This window comes from Lentinula edodes (genome assembly GCF_021015755.1).
Source record: "Lentinula edodes strain Le(Bin) 0899 ss11 chromosome Unknown C8R40scaffold_20, whole genome shotgun sequence".
Taxonomy (NCBI): Eukaryota; Fungi; Basidiomycota; class Agaricomycetes; order Agaricales; family Omphalotaceae; genus Lentinula; species Lentinula edodes.
Window position 1 is genome coordinate 364,649 of NW_025764326.1, and position 21,722 is coordinate 386,370.

The following is a 21,722-nucleotide window of genomic DNA, read 5'->3' on the forward strand; positions in this document are numbered from 1 at the left end:
CTTTAAAGTTATCTTTGCTCCAATCATGCATCTAAATATTAAGTGGGGAAAGGAAAGGTGGTGTTTTTCTTGTTGATTCTGTCCCAGTGTTAACTCTTATCAGGACCACCTTAACACTCGAGGATCCTACATTGCCTATAAGCGCTCTAAAAAATTACATTTCCCAGTGGTCACATCTTCCTCCCGAGTCTATCAAGTTGATTCATTCTGGTGCAGTTTTGAAAAACGATAACGCGCCTTGTAAGTATCTGATTTACGCCTCTATTTGTTATTTCGTTTTCTGAAAATAACCAGTGTCATCCTATAGATTTCGTCCAAACGCTACCATACAAGTTGTCGGTTCAGCAGAAACCATCCCAGTCCCGCCCCAGGGATCTGCACAGAAATCGGAAACGACTATAATGACTCAAATACAGGAGCAGCTTACTTTAGTACGCTCCTCTCTTGTTCCATCACTAGAGAAATTTCTGCAAACCCTACCCACTCAGTCGAATACGACCATTCCATTTGATTCTACTTCTAACCCGCCAACAAGTCCCGCCTCGATACACAAAGAGCACGCTAGGCTGAGCGAGATGCTTCTCCAGTCTTTATTGACTCTGGATGCGATTACTGTTGACGGGGAATGGGTGCAAGCTAGGCAGGAGAGGAAAACTGCAGTCAGAGAGGTTCAAGGATATCTTGATCAGTTAGATGCAGCTTGGAATTCTAGAGTTAGATAAGAGGAACCGAACGTGTTTACATTTGCCAGGATGATACAATGACATATACACAAAATACACCATCGAATTACATGTTAGGGAACAACGCGAGTTCACATTTGCACTCGCTGCAGAACAGTCAACCCTTCATCTTGCACTAACTCTGCCCACTGAAAGTTCATCGCACCCACCGTCGTCGCTAGAGGGAGTCGGCCCGGGTGCTGGCTCGTATCATTTCTTTCCGACATTGGTGGCCAAAAATGCGAGTCTGGGTAACTTGATGACTGATTGTCGAACTTGTCCTCGCGCTTGAAGAGGGGGTAGACAGATGAGTCGTATTGACTTCGCGTATCAGTCCAGTGCTCGCCATGGTCAACATATTGTGAATAAGAGTTCATGCCATAAGCAACCTGAGAGGACATTCCGAAAGAATGTGCGGCGTGTCTATCGTTTTCATACGAATACACAGTTGGCGCGATAGACGATGAAGACACGAAATTGTGCTCATGACCAGTATGCGCGGAATATGGATGTTGATGATTTAAGACCTGGTCAACAGGCTCATTGGTCCGGAGAAACGATACGGCTGAATGAGAATGTTCGATTGAGGGCGAGGCATCCGGGTCCGTGTCATGATAGGTAGTTGCGGACGGCATAACTGTGCGAAACGACGATGACCTTGGTAGAAAATTTGCTTGATATTGTTCCTGCGACAAGTCGTTCCGTTGTGGCCCCGAACCTACGAACGACCCATTATTAGAGTCTGGATTTAGACTCCTCGAAACAGCTTTGTCAGAGAACATCCTTGGGTTCGATGCCATATCCTTCATCAAGAGTTTTGTGTAGCCGGCAAACATTTCCAGTGTGTGTAGCGCATCCATGTCTTCCTGCGCCACGTTCATCTCATCACTCATTGAATTAGCTTGGGATTCGTACACGTTGGTGGCTTTTTCGTGCATCTGAAGTAAAACGTGCTAAAGGGTACACAAATGAATTTTGTTTCACGTTCCAATCAAGCGCACGTACTAATCCGCGTTTTGCCTTATCAGAATGATTAGCGCCCATTTTGAAGAGGTTGACTGTAAGCCCAAGCTCTTCGTAGGCATTTGCCGCGAAGGGACTTGAAGGACACCTTGTAACAATCAAACCAAGAATTGTCTATTCACAAGATCAAATCCATGAACAAGGTTGGGGTCAGATTACTCACGCCAGCAGTCAAGACTGGAAATATGGATACTTTAGGATCAAGATCAATGTAGGCAATAAACAAACTTACGTCCATTCCAGATTGCCCAATACCTTGACAATATCTGGTAGTATTTGTAAAAATGTTTGACATCACAGTGGACCACTATCGAGGCAGCTCGATACGCGGCGAGGAACGAAGGCGCGTACACACTACTCAAAGGATTAGATGGAGACTGTAACAGAGCTTGTGCAAAGAATGCCCGGTGTATGAACATTGCCACTGAAAATTGTGAAGTTAGCTTCAATTAGTCAACAGCCAAAGGAAAAGGAAAACCTAATGCTCTGAGATGAGTAAGATGAAAACTTTTCAATGTTATCGACGTCTCGTTCTGAGATTGCAATTCTCTTGGGTCGTCCGAGGTATTGAGTGAGGTTCTCTCAAGTGCACCATACAGGAACCGTAACGGATCATATTTTTCTGGTAGTGGATGTTCCCGCATACGACGATCGAGGTTGAGGATAGTTGGATAGTCAGGCATATCGGATGAAAGAGTGATGTCGCTGACAGCAGTTACAACATCCCTAGCAAATGTCATTCGCCAGTGATGGACTAAGAAGGGATGAACGAGATATTCGAAAACCGTTCAACGGGTATAGTATTAAGCTTACATCCTGGTTCCGTATCTCCTTTCTCGTCCACACTAGCATCCTCGTCGAGAGGAAACGGGGTGTCAATGTGAGCACCAAAGAAACATGGTGGCCTTCCGAGACTGAGGCTCTACCATTGAAGCGTGAGCTCATTCGTTCAAACTGAATCTCAAGAGAAAATATACAAGCATAGCGTCCCACGTAAGTATTTCCCAAAAGATTGTTCGTCTCCGGTGAAGCGTTTTCTTGTCTAAACCCCACTTCGGACTTTCACGATCTAAAGTAAACATTATAAGGACACCGATTGTGACGCTCTTTCAGGGCAACACGAACGTAACCCGAGCTGTAAAAGATTCGGATTTAGCGTCTGGAATATCTGTCAATTGTTGATTCAAACTCACACTCTGCGACAGCTTCGAAGCAATTGTTAAAAAGGACCAGGCAGCTTCAATATTATAGCTGCGACCGCCGGTATCGTGGAACATCCCGATGAGTGTAAGAGCTTGAACGCTTGCGAGATCTGGCGATGAAATAATCGGATGCAGGGATAAACTGATACGGCTTAGACGGAGATAATCCTCGGATTCAGCACAGTACATTGGAATCCCAATGTCTGCCATAGATCCATGAGCGAAACAAATGAATAGGACACCCACACGGGTAGGGGATAGGGGGCACTTTTGACCTGCGAAGTCCATAGCTGACGCGTATTGATAAATCGGAGTCAGTAATTCGTCAAAGAGCTCTTCTCTTGGAACGACATTGATTTGTAGCGGAGAATGCTCTATGAAATTTTCGGCTAGAGTCCATGCCCGCTCTTTGGGCGGAAGATAAGAGAGTATCAACTGCAATGACAACCCAACGTCCCAGCTACAGTCAGATGCGAAAGGGAAATACTTTGGCAATTGAGCAATCTCTTCGGATACAGCGAGATTGTGATCATCTTCATCCTCTTCATGTTCTATTTCTGGTAATTCGGGCCCATCTTCCAATAGGCTCTGTCCATGAGATTTGTTATATGGATGCCATATACGTGATGAGACCACATTCACCTCCAGTCCTGCAGATCGCCCTAAGTACCTTGCATCTCCGCGTTTATCGAGTGTCAGTGTTCCAAGAGCGTCAAACGTTTCCGGTTTTCTGATTTCTTGAAGCGAGTCGGTTATTTCGGGATATGGGGATGTGGATATAGAGGACTGCAGGGTTGAAAGTGCGTTTTCTAAGTCTCGAATGCGTTGGCTCATCGTTTCGACCTGTGTGTGTAGGCTTGCTGTTTCAGGAGACCTGGAATGTGGATCAGAACAGGACAAGTGATTAATCTAGTATTTATTGGTGTACCGTTTTATTTGCACTGGAGAAGTTTCAGTCGGACACAGTGATTTGCATCCCCTCCTGATGCACGAGCTACAGGGTATCTGGAAATACGTTTGATTAAAGAGATCTCATGCGATTGAAACACGTTCAAAGTACCTTCTTGTCACACTTCAACTTCAATCTGCAAAACAGTGGATCGTTTCAATGATCAGTGTTTGCAATAATTCAGTCAACAAACCTTCGACATTCCGCGCAGGAGATCTACAACGAACGGTCAGCGGAAGGCCGCATGCGGAGTTTTGTTCTCGAACCTGGCCTCGTACGCGCTTGATATCATGCATTTTTTTCGTGCTTATCTGAGGAAGTAGAGACATCGACTCTTAGGATTGTTGGAAGCGAGCAGGTGAGAGAAGTGAAATGTCGATAGGAGGCAGTCAATTTATATGACAGTGTTAGAGGCAAGATGAGGCCATGCTCTATTGTTCGCATGTAGATGTCTCCGGATTGGAAAGGTACACATGTTAAGTACAAGATTCTTTGAAAAGTTCAAGCTACCTTCGCTTAAAGTTACATTTGAGCTTGCTATTTGGAAAATTCGATGTGAATTCAGAAAGTGCCGAGTAAGACTTAGTCCGACTCCGAGAAGATAAGATAAGATGGCGCGCGCTTATCGCTTTTGAACTTCGCTCTCATCGTTGAAACTCGTTTTGTGATACCCACCCTCCCTTCCCTCTGCATAGTCTCTAGTGTCTAGTCTTCTGACAAGGGCGCTCCAGGCTCAGCCAAACCGCGTATCGTGTAATCACCCACCCGAGCGGGGCTGTGCCCCAGGCAAACCTCATCTACTAGCATAGAGCACTTGACAGTGCTCCACACACTCCATCGAGCTCGATTGAGCGAATGGATGACTTCCCGTAAGAGCTGTTGCTCGTATTAATCTTGAGAGGATTAGATGCGACTGTCGGACAAGTGATACGCGGCTCGCTTAAGCAAAAATCGAGAGCAAAACCAATCTAGAAGAGGGTCCTGAGGCTCTTGTAGATTTTTTTCAGCTCGTTTTTGATAGAATCCGTTGATCGGACACGTCGCCTAATCGTTTGGAGAGAAAATAAAACGAGACTTTTGTTAATTTTCCTTACGGGAAGTCATCCAATTCTGATAGTGTTGAGAGGGTCGAGTGCTGAGTTGCCCAGACTGGGGCTCCGGCTAAACAAGTTTTACATAAAGCGCTGTTCACGTAATCCAAGTACTACTTTTCGATGCCAGTGCAGAGCGAGAAACGCGTTCTTTGGCATCCACGGCATTCGAACAAGTTCGTCGTTGGAGGGGGGTCGCAGATTACTCTTTATGAGCTATCAGACGAGCAGCCAGAAATCAGACAGGTAACTTCGCAACATGAATTACAGTTCATGAAGGTATATCTAATTTCATTCCGTCTCCCAATCTCTGCTTATCGTTTGCCAGTGTTTTGCCTGGTCTCCTGCCAGTATTCCCTCGGATATCTTCGCAGTCGGCCACACGTCCGGGCGTGTTGATCTCTTGCGTTTGGAAGCATCACGGTATAGCCAATTGGGCCGTGATGAGAACGTTTTGTCTAGTGGTCCTATACTATCCCTCCCTGTGCGAAATCAGCGCTCCTGTAATGCTCTGGCGTTTTGCCCTTCGGATCCCAACTATCTCGCTGTCGGTCTGGACAAAGTCAGAGGAGACAGTAGTTTGGTCATTTGGGATGTCCAAGAGGAAATGGGAGTGTTTCGTACCACAATGAATCCTTTTGATAACTCAAATGTTGTTACAATTCCTCATTCAAAGGAACTGATCGGCAAATTCAGTACCTATCCTCCCATACCACGCACCGACCATCCGGTTCGCACCGATCAGCGTATTGTCCAAGCTCATGCCCAGACCGAGCTTATTTCTTCTCTCGCATGGCTTCCTCAAAACACCCATCCTTATCTTCTTCTGGCGGGACTTTCTCCTAGATGGCTTCGCTTGTTCGATATACGGAATCCTGCTGGTTCAGGCGCCGGGGCTTCCTATGTCAGTAGCATTGCAACTAAAGTGACAGGAATTGCAACAGATCCCTTCGACACAACAAGATTCGCCACTTGGGGGGATGGTGTTGTAACCGTTTGGGATTTACGAAAACTCCACATTTCGAGAATCCATTCCGATTCGACGAATGCAACACCTTCACCGACTCCGCTTCTCACCTTCAGTGAGAAGGATGCGGGACTTGATGGCGTCTCATCAACATTAGCTCTGGGGGCATCGAAGCCTTCTGTTGCGTCTTCGTCTACGTCGTCCAAAACGAGAGGCGTTTCCGCGACCGATTTTCCCAATCTTCCCGTTGTGCAGCATTCGACCTATATGACGGCCGAATTTTCTCCCTCTCGTCGTGGTGTACTTGTTACATTGGCTAAAGATGCTAACTATGTTCGATTATGGGATGTCTTAGAGGTTGATAATTCTCCAATATCACGCGAAGTCGACAATGTTGATGAGAATATCATCAAGCTGCAAGACAAGGTTCCCGTCGGCAGAAAGTCTTGGGCGAATTTACCCTGGGGGAGTTCAGGCACTAGTACCGAGAGCAAAAATCCGTCACCTATCCATGAGGAGGAGCACAGAGAACAAAGTCAGCATCCGATGCTAATTCTATATAACACAAGGAAAGGTACGTTTTCCTATGTATATTTGATCCTGTATAACGAATACGTTTTAGCCTTTACGAGAAGTATACCTAATCCGTTGTGCTCCTTTGCCGCCGTTCCTCCTGTTTATTTGTCGCACAAAACCATATCCAAAATTGTGGTCGTGTCTCAATTAGGTGAAATTACTGTTCAAAGTGTTCATGATGCTCCTCAAGCACTAGCCTGGAGCTCCCGTGGTGATATGTTGTATGGTCCTCTCCAGTCTGTCGACAAGGATGATGTAAAAATAGGCTTTGGTGTTGTGCATAGCTATCACGAAGAGCAAGAAGAAACAGTCAAGGATGAGTACATTCATGATAGTCAGACTTCCCCAAGCGTAACAAGGCCTAGTACGAATCAAAAACCTTTCCCCGCTTCTGAGCCAAACGAGTTGCATGAACGTGGTCGACCTCGTAATCCCATCACCTTCCGAGAAGTTCCACCTTCACCCGCTCTATTTGGACGGGGAGATGCTGAAGGATTTCCAGCTCTGTCTCGTCCAATCATTGAGAACCCTGTTTCAGCAAACCTGGCAGCAACGAAACCAACAGATGGACGCAAAGAAGAAGAAAAGAAAATGACTTTTAGCCCCGCTGCCGCACTGCGGGTTCCTCTTCGTCCAACGAATGCCCTATTATCACCGTTGAACGTTTCTGCCATACCTTACAACGAGCCTTCTACGCCAATCAAATCTCAGAGCTCTAATCCACCAACGCCAAAATACCAATCGATGGTTAATGGCGGAAAGGCATCTGTTGTACATGCCGCGGCTAATGACATTTCAGTGTTAATGCGTAGACGAGCTATAAGAGGGTATAGCATTCGTGATCCATTGCGAAACGCTTCCGTTATTCGCGAACTCTCTCGTTCTGGTAATCCTGGAGCGGGAGTGGAGTTTGAAGAACCGAGTGTATTCAGGTCAAAAGAATCGGAAATGTTGGCAGATCTATGGGAGTGGATACACCGTAATATTATTCCTGCTCCATTTGAGTGAACTGATTGAAGGAAAAAACTTCAGATTCTCAAAAATTCCTGTCATCACCAACTCCTCTAGTGCAAGGCTACGATTTCTCGTTTGCTGGTGTGTGGGGTATCTGGGATGGCCCTCCTTCCATTGGAGGATCAGGGACTATTCCAAGATATAAGGATTCAAATACGCATTATGCGGAGCATTCCACAAATATGTCGGAAGAATATTCCAGTAACTCAGGCTCTTTAACCAGCGGAAGCGTCAGTAGCAGTCTAACCGGGAGTATAAACATGAGCTCTGGATCTAGTATGATGTTTGGAGGTTCTTCGATCATTTCTGGAAATATCGGGGACGCGGAAGCAACTCCTGTACACCGTGATCGGTTAGAACTCCCCTTAGAAACTGAGACAGCGTCACTCTATCCTAGTTTCGACCGTTCCAGACGCGTCAAAGCCCAAGATGAGACATCAACTTCAAGAACAACCAGAACACGATCGCCCATTACAGAGCCACTAACGAACGATCCGGAATGGCGTCAGGCTCTCCTCCAATTACTCGCACGTACTGAAGAAGCTCCTTCAGCCTCGCGTCTGCCAAATTTCCCTTACGTTTCAACTTCCCGGCCACTTCAGCGTCATGTTTGTCTCCACTTGATCGGATGGGGTTTCATTCTTCGAGACGATTCGCTTATGGCGGAAGTGCGGAGGTGGGAGCGCGAAGGTGAAGGAGACGAAGGCTATGCACGAGCTGCTGCCTGGCTCGTTTTCAGCGGTCGCTATGGCGGCGGAGCTGGAGTGTCCAACGAGGGCGCTGTTCACGGTGAAGGTGCAATAGAATGTTTACTACGTAGCGAGGGTGCGCACTTCGTGTTTGCTCTATCTCTGTTGTTCTCTTCAACTAATTCTAATCCGTTGCCTTTGCGTTTAGATGAAAGTCATCACATGATGTCTGGTGTTATCGCAGCACTTGTACCGTTCGCAAGTGCTACTCTCACAACTCCCAACTCCTCCTCAAAACTTGCTCTTCCTTCGACGCTCCTAGAGCATTACGCACGACTTGTAAATAAATTACAGGATTCCTACTTGCGCGCACTGTTGACACATTTGACTGCTATTTCTTCTTCCGTGACGCCTAGCGGCGAGCACTGGCTAGAAATTCTTCATGATGAAGAGGATTTATTACCCTTCTACGAACGTCTGGCGCTGGCGTTTTGCTTTCTGGACGATACGGCACTGACCACATACTTGCGACGATGTAGAGAACACGCCCTTGGCAAGAACGGCGGAGACGTAGATGCCCTGATTGTGACAGGCCTAGGAACTTCGGAGGGTAGAGAAGTTGTCGGTCTCTGGTTAGATCGAATAGGCGATGTCCAGAGTGCAGCTTTACTCGGCTGGACAGGGCTTAGCTCGAGCTTGGGACGTGAAAGGATACCTAAGCTTGCATCTGATTTGAAAACCAAAGGGCAAACCTCAATACAAGATTCCCAAGTAACCAGATGGGTGGAAACATACCGCGATTTTTTGGACTCAGTCAAACTGTTTCATTGTCGTGTCGAATTCGACATTGAAAGAGGCGAAATGTTGCAGATCGCAAAGGATCAAAAAATTACGAATCTAGCACCAAGGCAGATACTCATCAGATGCAACTATTGCAATAAAACAGTTACACCTAATGCAGAGATCAACCTGAGTGAGAGCAATAACCTAGGAACTGGACAAGATTCTATCCCAAGGGGAAAGGTAATTACAATGCAACATTCATAATTTAGATGTTGACTTATACGTAGCCAACAACCTGCCCTAATTGTGGTCGTGCTTTACCGCGCTGCTCTATATGCTTGATGATTTTGAGTATTGTGCCAGATGCTCACCGAGAGGCTGAACTACTCCTGAACCATTCACAATATCGAGGTACATCTCAATCCCAATAGTTTTAACGTTCTGACATGGTTCGTAGATAACGATACTATAGATGATGCGATTTTACTGTGTCTGGGTTGTCGCCACGGCGGCCATGCTTCGCACATATTGCAGTGGTTTTTCGGACAGGATGGAGCCGTCCTAAGTCACAGAGTCTGTCCAGTGGCTGACTGTGCACACCAGTGTGGCAATGAGTTTTGAACTGGTACAGTATGTACGTCCCGAAACCGTTCAACGTAGGTCAAAATGTATGTCCACCGTACGTAACGATTCGTGTTATATCTCGTTTTACATATCTTCTGTCTGGAGGTCGGATCAACGATTTTTAAACGACATTTTGCAGGTTGATTTACGACGTTGTGTCGTGATTTATTACGGTACCGCGTGCCCAATTTGAGCATGAATCTCGCAAAGATTGGAGTACATAGTATCTATTTCGAAGCACGAGAAAATCGGATATATGAGGATACATGAGGTCGTGGATCTGACAAAACAGCGGCGAAGTCGCTGCTCATGTCACAAATACCCTGTTGCCATTGGGTCTGCCACAACACGAGGCACTCGTGAGGCTCAACCAATATCTGGGGAGTCTGGGAGAAGTGCAAAGTCACGTATATACATCGTATCTTCACATGTACACCCTCAATATATAGAGAAGTCCGACTTACACCTTTATCCTGCTTTTATTCTGCTTCTTGCCCCAAGATTACATCGTACATACGGTACGAGTTTATGATTAGAATATTAGCGTAAATAACAGGGAATACTACAAAGACAACGATTGAAGACAACTGGAAACAAACGGGCGTGACAGGTTGATACGTACAAGGACCACAGACCAACGTTGTAAGAGAAGACCAACAAACAACAGATATGTAGAGGAGATAGATCGCGACTATGTAGATGCATATTATTATTGTACGGGTTATAGAGGTCCGTTACGACCGAATATTGAAGTACTAAAAAGAACATAGGGTAAGGTGTTGGAAAGACGAAATAGAGATGCAAAGGATCGCAGCGAATGGCCTATGAGAAGAGCAGGTCCAGTGGTTATGAGATTCGACGTCGAAACCTAGAGAGAAATAAATGAAATGAAAGGATCAAGACTGGAAATGATTCGTAAGGAGAGTCGTGAAGCCTAGCGAGAGGTACTGCTGGCAATGTGCGTGCGCGCCCAAAAAATGATAAAGAATGCGGCCGGTTAAAGTGATTTTAACATATGTATAAAGTTGAGAGAGACGACAGCAAATAACGCAACAACGGCCTGCGCAAGGGAAGAAACTCAAAGGCAACGCCAAATGGCCAGTGAATAAACAATGTTTTTACATGAAAGATGTTGACCCATCCTCAAAATTATTGTAGTCTGGGTCTCGGGAACCGTTGTGACCATGATTTGGGAAATGTTCGTGACCCATAGCATCGACACCCACGGGATAGGATTCAGCAACTGAAGTACTCCCACCAAAATTGGCACCGTCTTGACTCGATTGGTGCGCCACAAACTGATATTCGTTACCCGCAAACTCAATCGACGCAGACGGCAGAGCAATCGGGGGATACCTGTTATCCGCAAGGTAGAATTGACCCTCGGATTTTACTGCGGGAGGATTGTTATGTCGCTGGAGTGGTTGTGAGGGTGTGTATGTGGAAAGGTGATTCTGCGGCGCAAGCACATTGTTTAGGTTAGTGAGTTGGTCACCAAGTTTCAAAATGTTGATATGGGCAAACACTAACCACATCTGGCTCACTTTGCCAAGCATGCAACAACTCGGTAGATAATGAAGAAGCAGCGGAGCCGTTGCGCTCAGCAGGACTGCGGTTACCGGGTGAGATAGTGGATGATGGTGAAGGATACGTGCTAGTCACGTCACCCTCAAGAGACAGACTATCTACAGACACAGGTATCGGGGTTACCGTGACGGAACCCTCACTGGGGGCCAATGCCGACGAAGTATGCTGCTGTGATGGACGTGATAATCCCTCGACAGTGAGATCAGACATGAGGCCAACAAAATGCCCTGAACTACTGAGGGAAAAATTAGATGAACAAGATAAACTGATAGACAAGTGGTTGGACATACCCTCTTCGGTGTTGCTGGTGGCTAGCATCGCCTAGCTCGACGCCGCTCAAGGGATCAACACAGTTGCCAACATCTGAATAGTACGCGCTGTTACTAGAATCACTGGTTCCAATAGATGTGATAGACCCGAAACGCGAGTAGCCGTCATAAGAAGCATCATCTTCTGCGTCTAGATCCTCTCTCTGAAACAACAACCCATGTGAATGATCGGGAGAATTTCGCTCACTGTCAGGTGAAGCAAGAGAGGGCATAGAGCTGGCGACACCGAACGAATAGTCGGGAGAAGGAAGTGGACCAGGCAATGGTGAATAGATTGGCCGTGTAGAAAATGCAACTAGCCGGCTGTCGGGTAGAGATGATCGGATAGTGGAGGAATGATAAGCAGACATGGGTGAAGGTGATGGGGATACGGTCACACCGTGTGGTGAGAGACGATAACAGCGGGAATCAACAGATGAGTGACGAACGTGCATGCCGCCCTGGTGGGTAGGCATTGGCGAATGGTTCGGGAAATCACTCGACGCTGATGAAGACCGGCTGAGAGAAAAAGGGTCATTAACATGACCTGGAAACCGGGAGCCTGAGAGTACAGAATTTTTGGCTCGTGCCAGATGTGCGTAAGGGTTTGCAGCAAGTCGGTGTAAGCTGGCGTCGACAGAACGACGCCTGGCAAAAGGGTCAAGATGGCCAACTGATGGTGGTCCAACTGCCGAACCGTCGTCATTATAAAAGACATCAACTGGAAGGGACCCTCGCCGTATGAAGCACATGTCAAGCTCACCAGAGAGCCTAGAATCTTCTGGGGTAACGAGCGGCGAACTCTGCCACGAAGGGATCGAAGAATCAATGCTAACATGCAGCTGTGGCGGCGAAGTACCTGTGGGACTAGATTCTTGTGAGGAAGTGTCACCAAGTTCAGGTAAGTCGCAGGGAAAAGTTGACTGGGGCAATAGAATCGACTCTATTGGGCCAATCGACTCTCTGGGCTCATCAATGTCTTTCGTTGTAGCTGCCGCCGATTTCCCTGCTTTGTTTTTTTCTTTGGCTCTCCGGTTCTGAAACCAGACCTAGTCGTGTAATGTGAACAAAGCAAAGGGATAAGGACAGTAGAAAAACACAGCGTACCTGTACACCTCGAGCCGTCATGTCCAATTGAGCAGCAAGCTCGTTTCTGAGCGCAGCATTAGGCTTCGTGTCGCGTTTGAAAACACTCTCAAGTATCTTGAGTTGGGCATTGGTAGTCCTCTTTCTGTGTTTGACTTCGTTGGGTGTATACGGATAAAAGGCGCGGAAATCCACAGCCGAAGGGTCCATGGGAAGAGGATACGAAGATTGGGAAAATTGACGGGCCTGTGGTGGACGATAGAGAAGGGATGAAGGTATTGAAGAAGAAAGAGAGTGGGAAGTGGGAAAGGGGCGGGGAAGCATTGCAGTGAAGATTAAGTAGGACTAGAGAGAGAACATATAGAAATCTAAAGGGTTGGGATCAAAACTTGACTTGTTAGCATGAGACCAGGACAGTTTCTGCTCAACTCCGTCAAAAAAGTGCATCCGGCCCACCGTTTCCAGGGCGCCGGGTCAGCTGGGAAATAATCTGTCAATTTTTTCCCGATTCCAAATTTCCGTATTCGTTCTAGTCAAGCAAAGCCTTTTTATCAAAGCTTTGAACACAACCTCAACGCGTCGTAAGGTCCCTCAAGTCCGCCAATTCTCTGCAGAATCTCAAGGTACTGTACATAAAACTTGGATAATCATTCTTTGTGTCTTTTTTGGTTTGACATTTTTGAGAACCACGACTATTTCTGTTTTTCACTGCCATTCGCCTATGCATTCTTTGCGCAGTTTTGCGGTGGCTTCCTATACATTTCTTGCTGTTCAAATCAAAACCCGATTCTTTTCATGTGCTCCCCACAGATTCGCGCCCCACGAGCCCCTACGTACACGGAGGTTGCCCGGGATCATATCTGATTTGTTCCCGTGTATGTATAATGTTTTGCAAATCGTTCACAGCAAAACGGAAGATTGGATTCAAATGAGGCATGTAAACGAATTTTGCATAGAGTATATCTGCATGGCGTATGGAAGTGTATGTCAAGGGAACCAAGAAATATTATAGGTAATGTACCGACAAATCAAGATAGCTAGCAATGCGACGATGTGGAATATTATCATGGACAGAGAGAGATCATGAATCAATAAGTATTAGGAAACATGTGTGATCTAAATAGTTGCTTCGTGAAGAGGTGGAGTGTGTACAGACAATGCGACGAGACAGATAATCGGTCCTCGTAAGAGTGGACTAACGTGGTAAAAAGACTCCAAGATGTAACAGCAGAAAGGAAAGAGTGACAAAAGAGACGAGATATGTGTGGCGCAAAAGACAGAGATCGAGCGGGAAAAGCCGAGGCAGACACCACGGTCAATCACCTCAATCAATAACCAAATGTTTTTTTTTGTTTGCAGATTCAAACGTTGAGGATGACGGGCAGAAAATCTTCGGAGACGCTAGCCAATGGGGATGCGGCAAACAGGTTTGTCCCTGCGCGTTTAGCCGTGTCGTAAATCCGTTCCATCTCCATTCGCGCTCGCGCCACGATAGGATGATTGTATACCCCATGAATCCCGACCCGAAGCGAAGGATTCGTGCGCATCATTTGTTGAACAAGCCGTAACAGCTCTGGGCTATCCTTGAGATCGACTTGAGAAAAGTCTTCTTGCCGGAGTCGATGCCAAGCCTCGCCCCTAATGAACATGCATTTCATCAATATACTGCTCCAAGACATGCAACAACATATCACTTACTGGTCAGGGACCACAATGTTGGATGCTGTCTCCAGGATCGTCATGCCAAAGCTACACAAGATAAATAGTTGACGTGAGAACCATACACCCCGTTGATATCGCACATAAACCACATACCTGAACATATCAGCTGCTTTACCATATTTTCCTTGCAGGACTTCGGGCGCGAGGTAAAGTTTATCTCCTTCCCGCTCGAAACTTCCACTAGCGGAAGTAGAGTCTGCTGTAAGGCGCGGGCGGGGCCAGAGCGAAGCCATGCCAAAATCGCCAATCTTGAATCGTCCTTCACCAGTCAAAAATATGTTGGCAGGCTTGAGATCCAGATGTATTACTCCAGAATCGTGTATAAACTTCAGGCCCTATGATCAGGAAATCCATCGTGAGCCAAGCTCCTAATGGTGGGGGTAACACTTACGTTACTTAGTTCAACAATGATCTTCCATACCCTTGCCTGATCTAACCTCGGGAATACGCGTCCGTATTCCCACAGAAAGTGGGCAAAGTTACCACCTTCGCATAATTCAGTCCAGATGAAAAGCTGTTCATCTTCCTCCCAGGCATCTATGAACGCGAGAATATTGGGATGCCCACAGCCACCGGTTACATGGGATAGGTGTTGAAGAGTATCGACCTCTTCCCGGAGTCGCAACCTATAATGAGCCGATTAGATATCGGAGCACGGAAGGATATTTAAATATCATGAACATACCGATGTTTGACCCCTTCAAACCGTTTCGACTTTTTGACAGCGAAGCAGGCATCAGAGTTTCCATCCTTGGTTCGTACTTTCAGAACCTTGCCAAATTCTCCACTCCCTACCTCAGCAATTTCAACGAATTGCTGTTCGAAACGACCGGGCCGCTGTTGATGAGAAGGTTGAGACAAACGGCGCGTTCGCGTACTAAACCGTGGAGCACGATATTTCTGATCCCCTGCGATAGGCAGTTGCCGTAAAATAGATGGAGACGTTACGGATCCGTTGGACGAGCTAGAAGCAGATCGCGCCGGGGAAAGCTTTGATCTGTGTGTCGGCGATGTCTGTTTTGACAGATGAGGTGAGCCGGAGGGTCGAAGACAATCTCCTGTTCAAGCAATAACGTGAATAACCACACACGGAGACTAATCGAGAGCAACATACCTAAAGGTCGATTCCTGGTGGGAGTACCAGCGGATTCGCTGCTGCTTGAAAAAGCGCCGCTGCTACTCCGACGCATAAGCCATCGATTTCTCGAAACACCATTCTTAGACAAGGAGGGAATACCAATGCCCAAGCCAATATATTTCTCTTTGCGATTACTGGGGGAGTCATCGCAATCAGACTCCGAGTCTGTGTCGGGGTCTACGGATCTGTTATGTTTCCTTCCTACTAACGGAAAAGAGGCAGGCATGCTCTTGCGAGGGACCTTCTTCATCTTTTCTTCTGCATGAGCTCCGAATCCAACTTTGTGTGTCATTGCACTCTGCCATGGCCGCTGACGAGCCAGATAGCTGACTTTGCTTTTCTTCACAGGTGTTCCTGGAGCTTTCTTGGCTTCGTAAGTGCTCTTGGCAGCAGCGGCTAGGGTGCGTAATATGAAAGCGTCAACGTCCTGTTCAGACGCGTCACAACCACCGTCGTCTGGACCATTGACGATGACAAAATCTGGCCAGGCGGAACTAGATCGTGGGCCTACTCCAGGAGTGACGAGACCATCTTCGATATCAGAATATAGAGAACTGACACTAGTAGAGGCCCGAGGCATCGTACTGAGTCGTTCAGAACTGGTTGACGACTCTACAAATTCCATATCTTCATCGTCGTCGCTCAGTGCGATACCAGAGTCTCGAGTATACTTTTTAGAGATCTGTTCACTTGTACGGCCTATTCGCTTGGGAGATGGTGTGTCTTCAGTAATATTGAGAACAAACGAGGAATTAGCAGGGAGATCGACCATCATGGAGTCGTCATCGTCGGTGTCATAACTTTCAGTCTCTCCTGCTGTGTAAGAAAGAGGCGGAGACGTTGTAGGTGACACGTCGTTAGAACGGGGATGCATCTGTCTCCATGAAGGCGTAACAGGTCCTGAGCCGGAATAACTATGTCGATTCAATATTTTGGGCCGAGTGGCAGTGGTAAACGGTGAGTCTGCTGCATCCGATGAGATCGACGTAGTAACTCTGCGAGAGGAGGTGGATGGAGAAGCTAATGATGGGGCAGCGGTAACAGCAGGGCCACCAAAGAACAACGTGGCTGAATCCACTCTGTTGAGCTGAGCCCGTCGATATACTGGGGGCTTGGACGGGTGCAGACCAGAGGCGCGACGTCGAGGCATTGGAGAACCGCTCTCAGATGAAGAGGAAGACGGAGATGCGTGGTCACGAAATTGGGAGGCACCAGTAGGAAACGTCACAGCGTTGAGACCAGTGTAAGCCGAGGACCTCGTTGCCTATCAAAATTGGTAAGTGGACCATGAAAGAGAATGTGGGGATAGTTAGAGCTTACCGAAGCTTGGGAAACAGTGCTACTTAGAAGCTCATCTGACAGAGGCCTAGCACGAGCACGCCTTTTGATGATATGACCACCCGGAGAGACAGCCTCCGCAACCTCTTCATTGAATTTGCCTTTACCAGCTAAACGCAGCGCAGCCTCCACTTTTCCACGTCCCCTCATAGGCATGACTTCGCCACCAAGAAACAGTTCATCTCCTCGAGCCTTATCGTCCTCTAGATTTAAATCGCACCCCAGATCACATCCAGAATCGTTGCCACCCTCAAATTCATCCTGAAACTCGTTCAAGTCCGATATTCGCAAACGAGTCATTGTGGCAGTTTCCTGGCGCAACTGTGGATCTGTCTCTTTCTTCGTTTGGGGTGTGCGAATAGGAAACTTTGGAGCTGGCAGAGGAGCTAGCCGATCGAATCTACGTCCATCCGTAGAACCTTTGAGGCCAGTAGATGCAATGTCCAGAGGCGTTAGAGAATGTTGCCGAAGAGGCGTAGATTGACGGGTAGAAACTGACTTCCGTTTCAAACTTGTACCCGTACTTGGTTGAGGCCTAAGCGCAGAAGGACTCCCCACTGTGGGCGTGGGAGACAATCCATCCACAACCCGAGGAGCTTGTTTAACCGGTGTGAACAGGGAGCGTGCCATCGAAGCAGCGAAAAGGGGTGACGTTGTGGCGGACGGTGATCCCAACAAAACACTGGCCTCATCATCATCGACTCCAAGGTGGGAGTTGGAGGCAAATGGTGACCACGCTGGTACGACGGGTGTTTTGTAAGGTGATTTGAGAGCAAAATCGCTATGAGATCGTCCTTCGACAGCTACCGGGGGGAAGAGAGGGCGTTGTCTCAGAGGAGATTTCGCTGAAGCTGTGTCGAACAACGAGGCGCGCCGCGTGGCATCTGGCTGGTTCCCGGACGAAGGAGACAGGCTGGGATTGTAAGTCCTACTAGGGAAGGGGGAGATTTGAGTGGAAGCAAGCATTATGTGGTTGTTTATGAGAGAGTGTATCACAGAAAAATGTATTTAGAAAATGTAGGATCTTCGTGAACGGACTGGCCAACAGATAAACGGGTGAGAATTGGGGTATTTGAGTGCGTGAGTGTTGTCGGTAAATAAGGAGATTCCGTCTGGCGCAGTGAAGATAAGAAAGAAGAAAGGGTTATCGAGAACGTGAGGGTAGAGAAATAATATAAGTTGACCAGAAATCCCCAATTGTCCGATTCGGCTCCCTATACACGTGACTTTGTTGACAGGCAACGGTCACGTTATCGTAATTGTAAATACTCCCGCGCCACCGGCAGTTTGCTTTGAGTCTTCGACTCATCGGACTCACTATATAATTGACTGAGTCAATGATTTTCGGACCTCTGAATCGAGTCTGGCTGTATGCTTGCTGTATGCGTCCTCTCAATAGCTACACCACCTTACAACCTTTTGCAGCACGGACTCCCCAAAAAACGAACTTTCCATATCGCATTCAAGGTTGTTCAGGGAAGTTACAACTACATACTACATACGACCCTCAATCTACAACAATGCTCAAGACCCAAGTGAATAAGATAGCGCGTACAATGAACGACCATAGCATTGTCTTTTGCCGTTCAATTTACTACCTTCATTGTATTATGAATGAATGTGCGGTAAAACGAGTCAGAATGAGATGCCCCTCTCTGCCCCTTTGATGCTTGCATCTAATTGACACTGAATTGATCAACCTTGTATATACTATGTAGTACATAAGTAATGGGCGGGTCATCTTCCCCACGGCTGCGAAGGCTTGCGAAGGTAAGGAAGTCCTACATTCCTCTCTAGGTGAGCCAAGAGTCGAATTTCAAGGCCTTCCAGTCTACTAGAAGTCGACATCCGAGTTGAGTTATGTTGGACGACGTACCGTGCTTCAATGGGTGCGTTTGTGGTTGATTTGCTTTCTACCGCCTTGTTCTCGTTTTTGAGACGCCATTTACAAACATTTATAACATGTACATATGCTCATGTTATCTATATCATTTCGTATTCACCTTTTCGACCACCCATATCTGTTGTCCAGACTTGATCATCGCATCCACACACCTTTTGACACAACCGTTAGGATGCAACATCTAATTAACACAATACACACATTCACTATACGGTACTTGGCGTTACAAGTACTTGGTACATAGTTTTCCCCGCTCCTGGCTCCGAAATGGTGGCCTGCGGCGGTTAAATCAACTCTCTCATGTATGCTCATGGTATGCTGCATGATGCATTCGAGAGTAAATCAAATAACTAGTTCATTATCAAGGGAAAGACAAATGCTATCAGAGGCTATTAGCTACATAGCGCTCAACGTTTTACCGTACGATCTTCATCTCAGTTCATCTCACAGTGAGAGTCGGGAGTCCGGGCGCTAATCCAGCCGTTCACGATCGGGAATTCGGGAGTGATTTGATTCCGAGAAATATCTTGGTCCCGTCATCATATAATATCAAGGCTGCGTTCCCTGTTCCTTCGCTCTCCCAAAAGACTACTGCAATGGACATTTCGTGCGTCTACTGGTCTTGCTCGTGGAGACTTGCTGAATTTTCTGTAGCTCTATCCTCCAGGGTGGGTATCACCACCCACTTGCTCGACAATGGCAGAGTAGGCGTCAGCTCACCAAGTCGATGCTCATGTACCCAATCTTTATAACCGACGAGCCGGATGCCAGTGTAGAGATAGCGTCGCTCCCAGGCCAGCGAAGATGGGGAATCAACAGACTGGAGGGCTTTTTGGCACCATTGGTCAAGAAGGGTCTTCAAAGTGTCATTCTATTCGGTGTCCCTCTGAAATGCGAAAAGGTGTGTCGCCAAGCTCTACAAGCTCAATCGTACTCAGTGGTGAGATAGGACACGAGAGGAACACCAGCAGACGATCCATCTGGACCTGTAATGCTAGCTATCAAGAAAATACGTGAACTCTTCCCGACAATATACATTGCATGCGACGTCTGTCTCTGTGAATATACCGACCATGGTCATTGTGGTCTTCTAAAAACAGACGGCTCAATTGACAACTCGCCCTCTGTGGACCGTATTGCTCAAGTTGCTGTCAACTACGCAAAGGCCGGTGCCCATTGTGTTGCTCCCAGTGACATGATGGACGGGCGTATAAAGGGCATAAAAAGAGGGCTAATAGATGCTAAATTAGGCAACAAATGCACGTTAATGAGTTACTCTGCAAAATTTGCCAGCTGCATGTATGGCCCTTTCAGGTGAGCGCAAGATTCGCATCGCAATGGACGAATTTCCTCAACGTCCCATTGAATAGAGATGCAGCAGGCAGCGCACCCTCTTTTGGCGACCGAAAATGCTATCAACTACCTCCTGCCGCGAAGGGACTAGCTAGGAGAGCAATTGTGCGTATGCTGATACTCGTTTCCAAATCAGGTTACTGATATCTACCCGTGTAGCAACGAGATACTGCGGAGGGCGCTGATATCATTATGGTCAAGCCCGCATTACCCTACCTCGATGTAATCGCAGATGCTGCCGAACTCGCACCGGATCACCCTCTGGCTTGTTACCAAGTTAGTGGGGAATTTGCGATGATTCACGCTGGTGCTGCGGCCGGTGTATATGATCTCCGTACAATGGCTTTCGAGTCAGTGGACAGCATGATCCGCGCTGGTATGTGTTATGTCCTTCGTATTGACCTCTCGTGCTTTGGCTTACAATTATTTATAGGTGCTACGTTGATATTGACATACTTTACACCGGAGTTCTTGGAATGGCTTGACAATTAAGGCCTGCTTAGGAAAGAAGCAACAATTCCGAGTCTAAAAAGAAAAAGAAGTGACATAACTTATGTAGTAACTTTGTAAAAGATACATAGATAGGTGTAAGTAAACGGGCGCTAGACGATGCTACGACCCCTCCCTCTTCAAAATAAAATAACTCAGCTTTTAACCGCTCATTAAAACTTGACCTCGTCGTATGCATAATGTAGTAGGCTAAGGCTACACGGAAATAATGCATAAAATCACGTGTATACGCGGTATGCATGCATGACGTCGACGGAACTGGGTTCGACTTGTCCTCTATGTTTAACTCCCGTCTAGTAGCCTTCACGGCTGTTACTCTGGCTGTATCCCTCGGAACATCATACTCCATTATATATGGCACCCATCTCGACACCTCAGATCCCCTCCTCGCCCATCTCGCACATCCTCTAGCGAAAACAGACTACTGGGCTCGCAAATCCAACGTCTTGAATGTATACTTTATCAAGAAAGCATGGGGCTGGACTTCAGCTGCATTTATGCTTCTCTGGGCCACCAGCAATCCTGCTGCCAGGTCGCTGTCGCGAGTAGTCCAATGGTTAACCGCGACGGCGTGTTGGTTGACGTTCACGACGTGGTTCTTTGGACCTGCTGTCATTGACAGAGTTATCCTCGCATCCGGAGGAGAATGTTTTGTCCCCCTCCCTTCAGGCGAACTGATAACAATTCCCACTGATTATTGTCTCGCCAAATCGACTGTCGCTCCAAGTAGTCATCCAGACATTTTCACATCCTCGTTGGTACTTCCAGAAGGATGGTCGGGGATCCCCAGACTGAGAAGAGGACATGATGTTTCTGGGCATATCTTCCTTCTCACGATGTCCATCCTTTTTCTTGCAGACCAACTCTCTATCTCACTGCGATCTGGCCCGACATCTATCCGGCACAAGGTTGCCATTTCAGCCAATATAGCTCTCATAGGCATCTGGCTTTTCGCTTCTGTCACAACTAGTGTTTACTTTCACTCCCCGTTCGAAAAACTTACGGGTTATGGTCTGTCACTTTTCATCTCCCCATCTTGTCATCCTAACACTTGTTTAGCTTTAGGTCTGGTCGGGTTTGCGTTCACCCAAGCATCTGTATTCTCATAATTTTGAAGATATGAGTAGTATTAGATTG

General features: G+C 47.0%; 8 protein-coding genes across 8 annotated transcripts; 4 read left to right on the plus strand and 4 right to left on the minus strand.

Annotated features, from left to right (window-relative positions):
* Positions 1 to 4: 4 nt before the first annotated feature.
* C8R40DRAFT_1107429 (BAG domain-containing protein) lies at positions 5 to 775 on the plus strand. Its single transcript, XM_046228205.1, has 3 exons — positions 5 to 57; positions 104 to 240; positions 295 to 775. Exons 1-3 carry the CDS (start codon positions 26 to 28, stop codon positions 720 to 722), a joined length of 597 nt encoding a protein of 198 aa, XP_046085749.1. The 5' UTR covers positions 5 to 25; the 3' UTR covers positions 723 to 775.
* Positions 769 to 1,859, minus strand: C8R40DRAFT_296401 (uncharacterized protein). Its single transcript, XM_046234632.1, has one exon. It carries the CDS (start codon positions 1,658 to 1,660, stop codon positions 815 to 817), a length of 846 nt encoding a protein of 281 aa, XP_046085750.1. The 5' UTR covers positions 1,661 to 1,859; the 3' UTR covers positions 769 to 814.
* On the minus strand, positions 1,620 to 4,112 carry C8R40DRAFT_1046900 (uncharacterized protein; the record flags this gene model as incomplete). The annotated part of the gene is made up of 11 exons (XM_046224397.1): positions 1,620 to 1,859; positions 1,970 to 2,169; positions 2,224 to 2,294; positions 2,349 to 2,499; positions 2,559 to 2,667; positions 2,723 to 2,814; positions 2,935 to 3,535; positions 3,590 to 3,856; positions 3,890 to 3,952; positions 4,008 to 4,032; positions 4,090 to 4,112. Coding segments are annotated over 11 exons (1,842 nt in total), but the record flags the coding sequence as incomplete, so codon positions are not given.
* A 998-nt stretch (positions 4,113 to 5,110) lies between these two features.
* Positions 5,111 to 9,447, plus strand: C8R40DRAFT_1171269 (uncharacterized protein; the record flags this gene model as incomplete). The annotated part of the gene is made up of 5 exons (XM_046231672.1): positions 5,111 to 5,266; positions 5,316 to 6,528; positions 6,577 to 7,509; positions 7,563 to 9,256; positions 9,304 to 9,447. 5 exons carry the CDS (start codon positions 5,111 to 5,113, stop codon positions 9,445 to 9,447), a joined length of 4,140 nt encoding a protein of 1,379 aa, XP_046085752.1.
* A 1,311-nt stretch (positions 9,448 to 10,758) lies between these two features.
* On the minus strand, positions 10,759 to 12,945 carry C8R40DRAFT_1171270 (uncharacterized protein; the record flags this gene model as incomplete). Its single annotated transcript, XM_046231673.1, has 4 exons — positions 10,759 to 11,094; positions 11,171 to 11,462; positions 11,518 to 12,584; positions 12,643 to 12,945. The coding sequence occupies 4 exons, from the start codon at positions 12,943 to 12,945 to the stop codon at positions 10,759 to 10,761; spliced, it is 1,998 nt and encodes a 665-aa protein (XP_046085753.1).
* Positions 12,946 to 13,807: 862 nt separating this feature from the next.
* On the minus strand, positions 13,808 to 18,018 carry C8R40DRAFT_296217 (uncharacterized protein). Its single transcript, XM_046234629.1, has 7 exons — positions 16,802 to 18,018; positions 15,458 to 16,745; positions 15,029 to 15,401; positions 14,735 to 14,969; positions 14,437 to 14,678; positions 14,320 to 14,370; positions 13,808 to 14,259 (listed from the first exon to the last, which is right to left on the minus strand). Exons 1-7 carry the CDS (start codon positions 17,783 to 17,785, stop codon positions 13,983 to 13,985), a joined length of 3,450 nt encoding a protein of 1,149 aa, XP_046085754.1. The 5' UTR covers positions 17,786 to 18,018; the 3' UTR covers positions 13,808 to 13,982.
* Positions 18,019 to 19,074: 1,056 nt separating this feature from the next.
* Positions 19,075 to 20,736, plus strand: C8R40DRAFT_1107449 (delta-aminolevulinic acid dehydratase). The gene is made up of 6 exons (XM_046228206.1): positions 19,075 to 19,329; positions 19,377 to 19,623; positions 19,672 to 20,036; positions 20,093 to 20,180; positions 20,235 to 20,451; positions 20,509 to 20,736. Exons 1-6 carry the CDS (start codon positions 19,319 to 19,321, stop codon positions 20,565 to 20,567), a joined length of 987 nt encoding a protein of 328 aa, XP_046085755.1. The 5' UTR covers positions 19,075 to 19,318; the 3' UTR covers positions 20,568 to 20,736.
* Positions 20,737 to 20,863: 127 nt separating this feature from the next.
* Positions 20,864 to 21,694, plus strand: C8R40DRAFT_1161059 (inositol phospholipid synthesis and fat-storage-inducing TM-domain-containing protein; the record flags this gene model as incomplete). Its single annotated transcript, XM_046230082.1, has 2 exons — positions 20,864 to 21,596; positions 21,645 to 21,694. 2 exons carry the CDS (start codon positions 20,864 to 20,866, stop codon positions 21,692 to 21,694), a joined length of 783 nt encoding a protein of 260 aa, XP_046085756.1.
* Between the last annotated feature and the right edge of the window lie 28 nt (positions 21,695 to 21,722).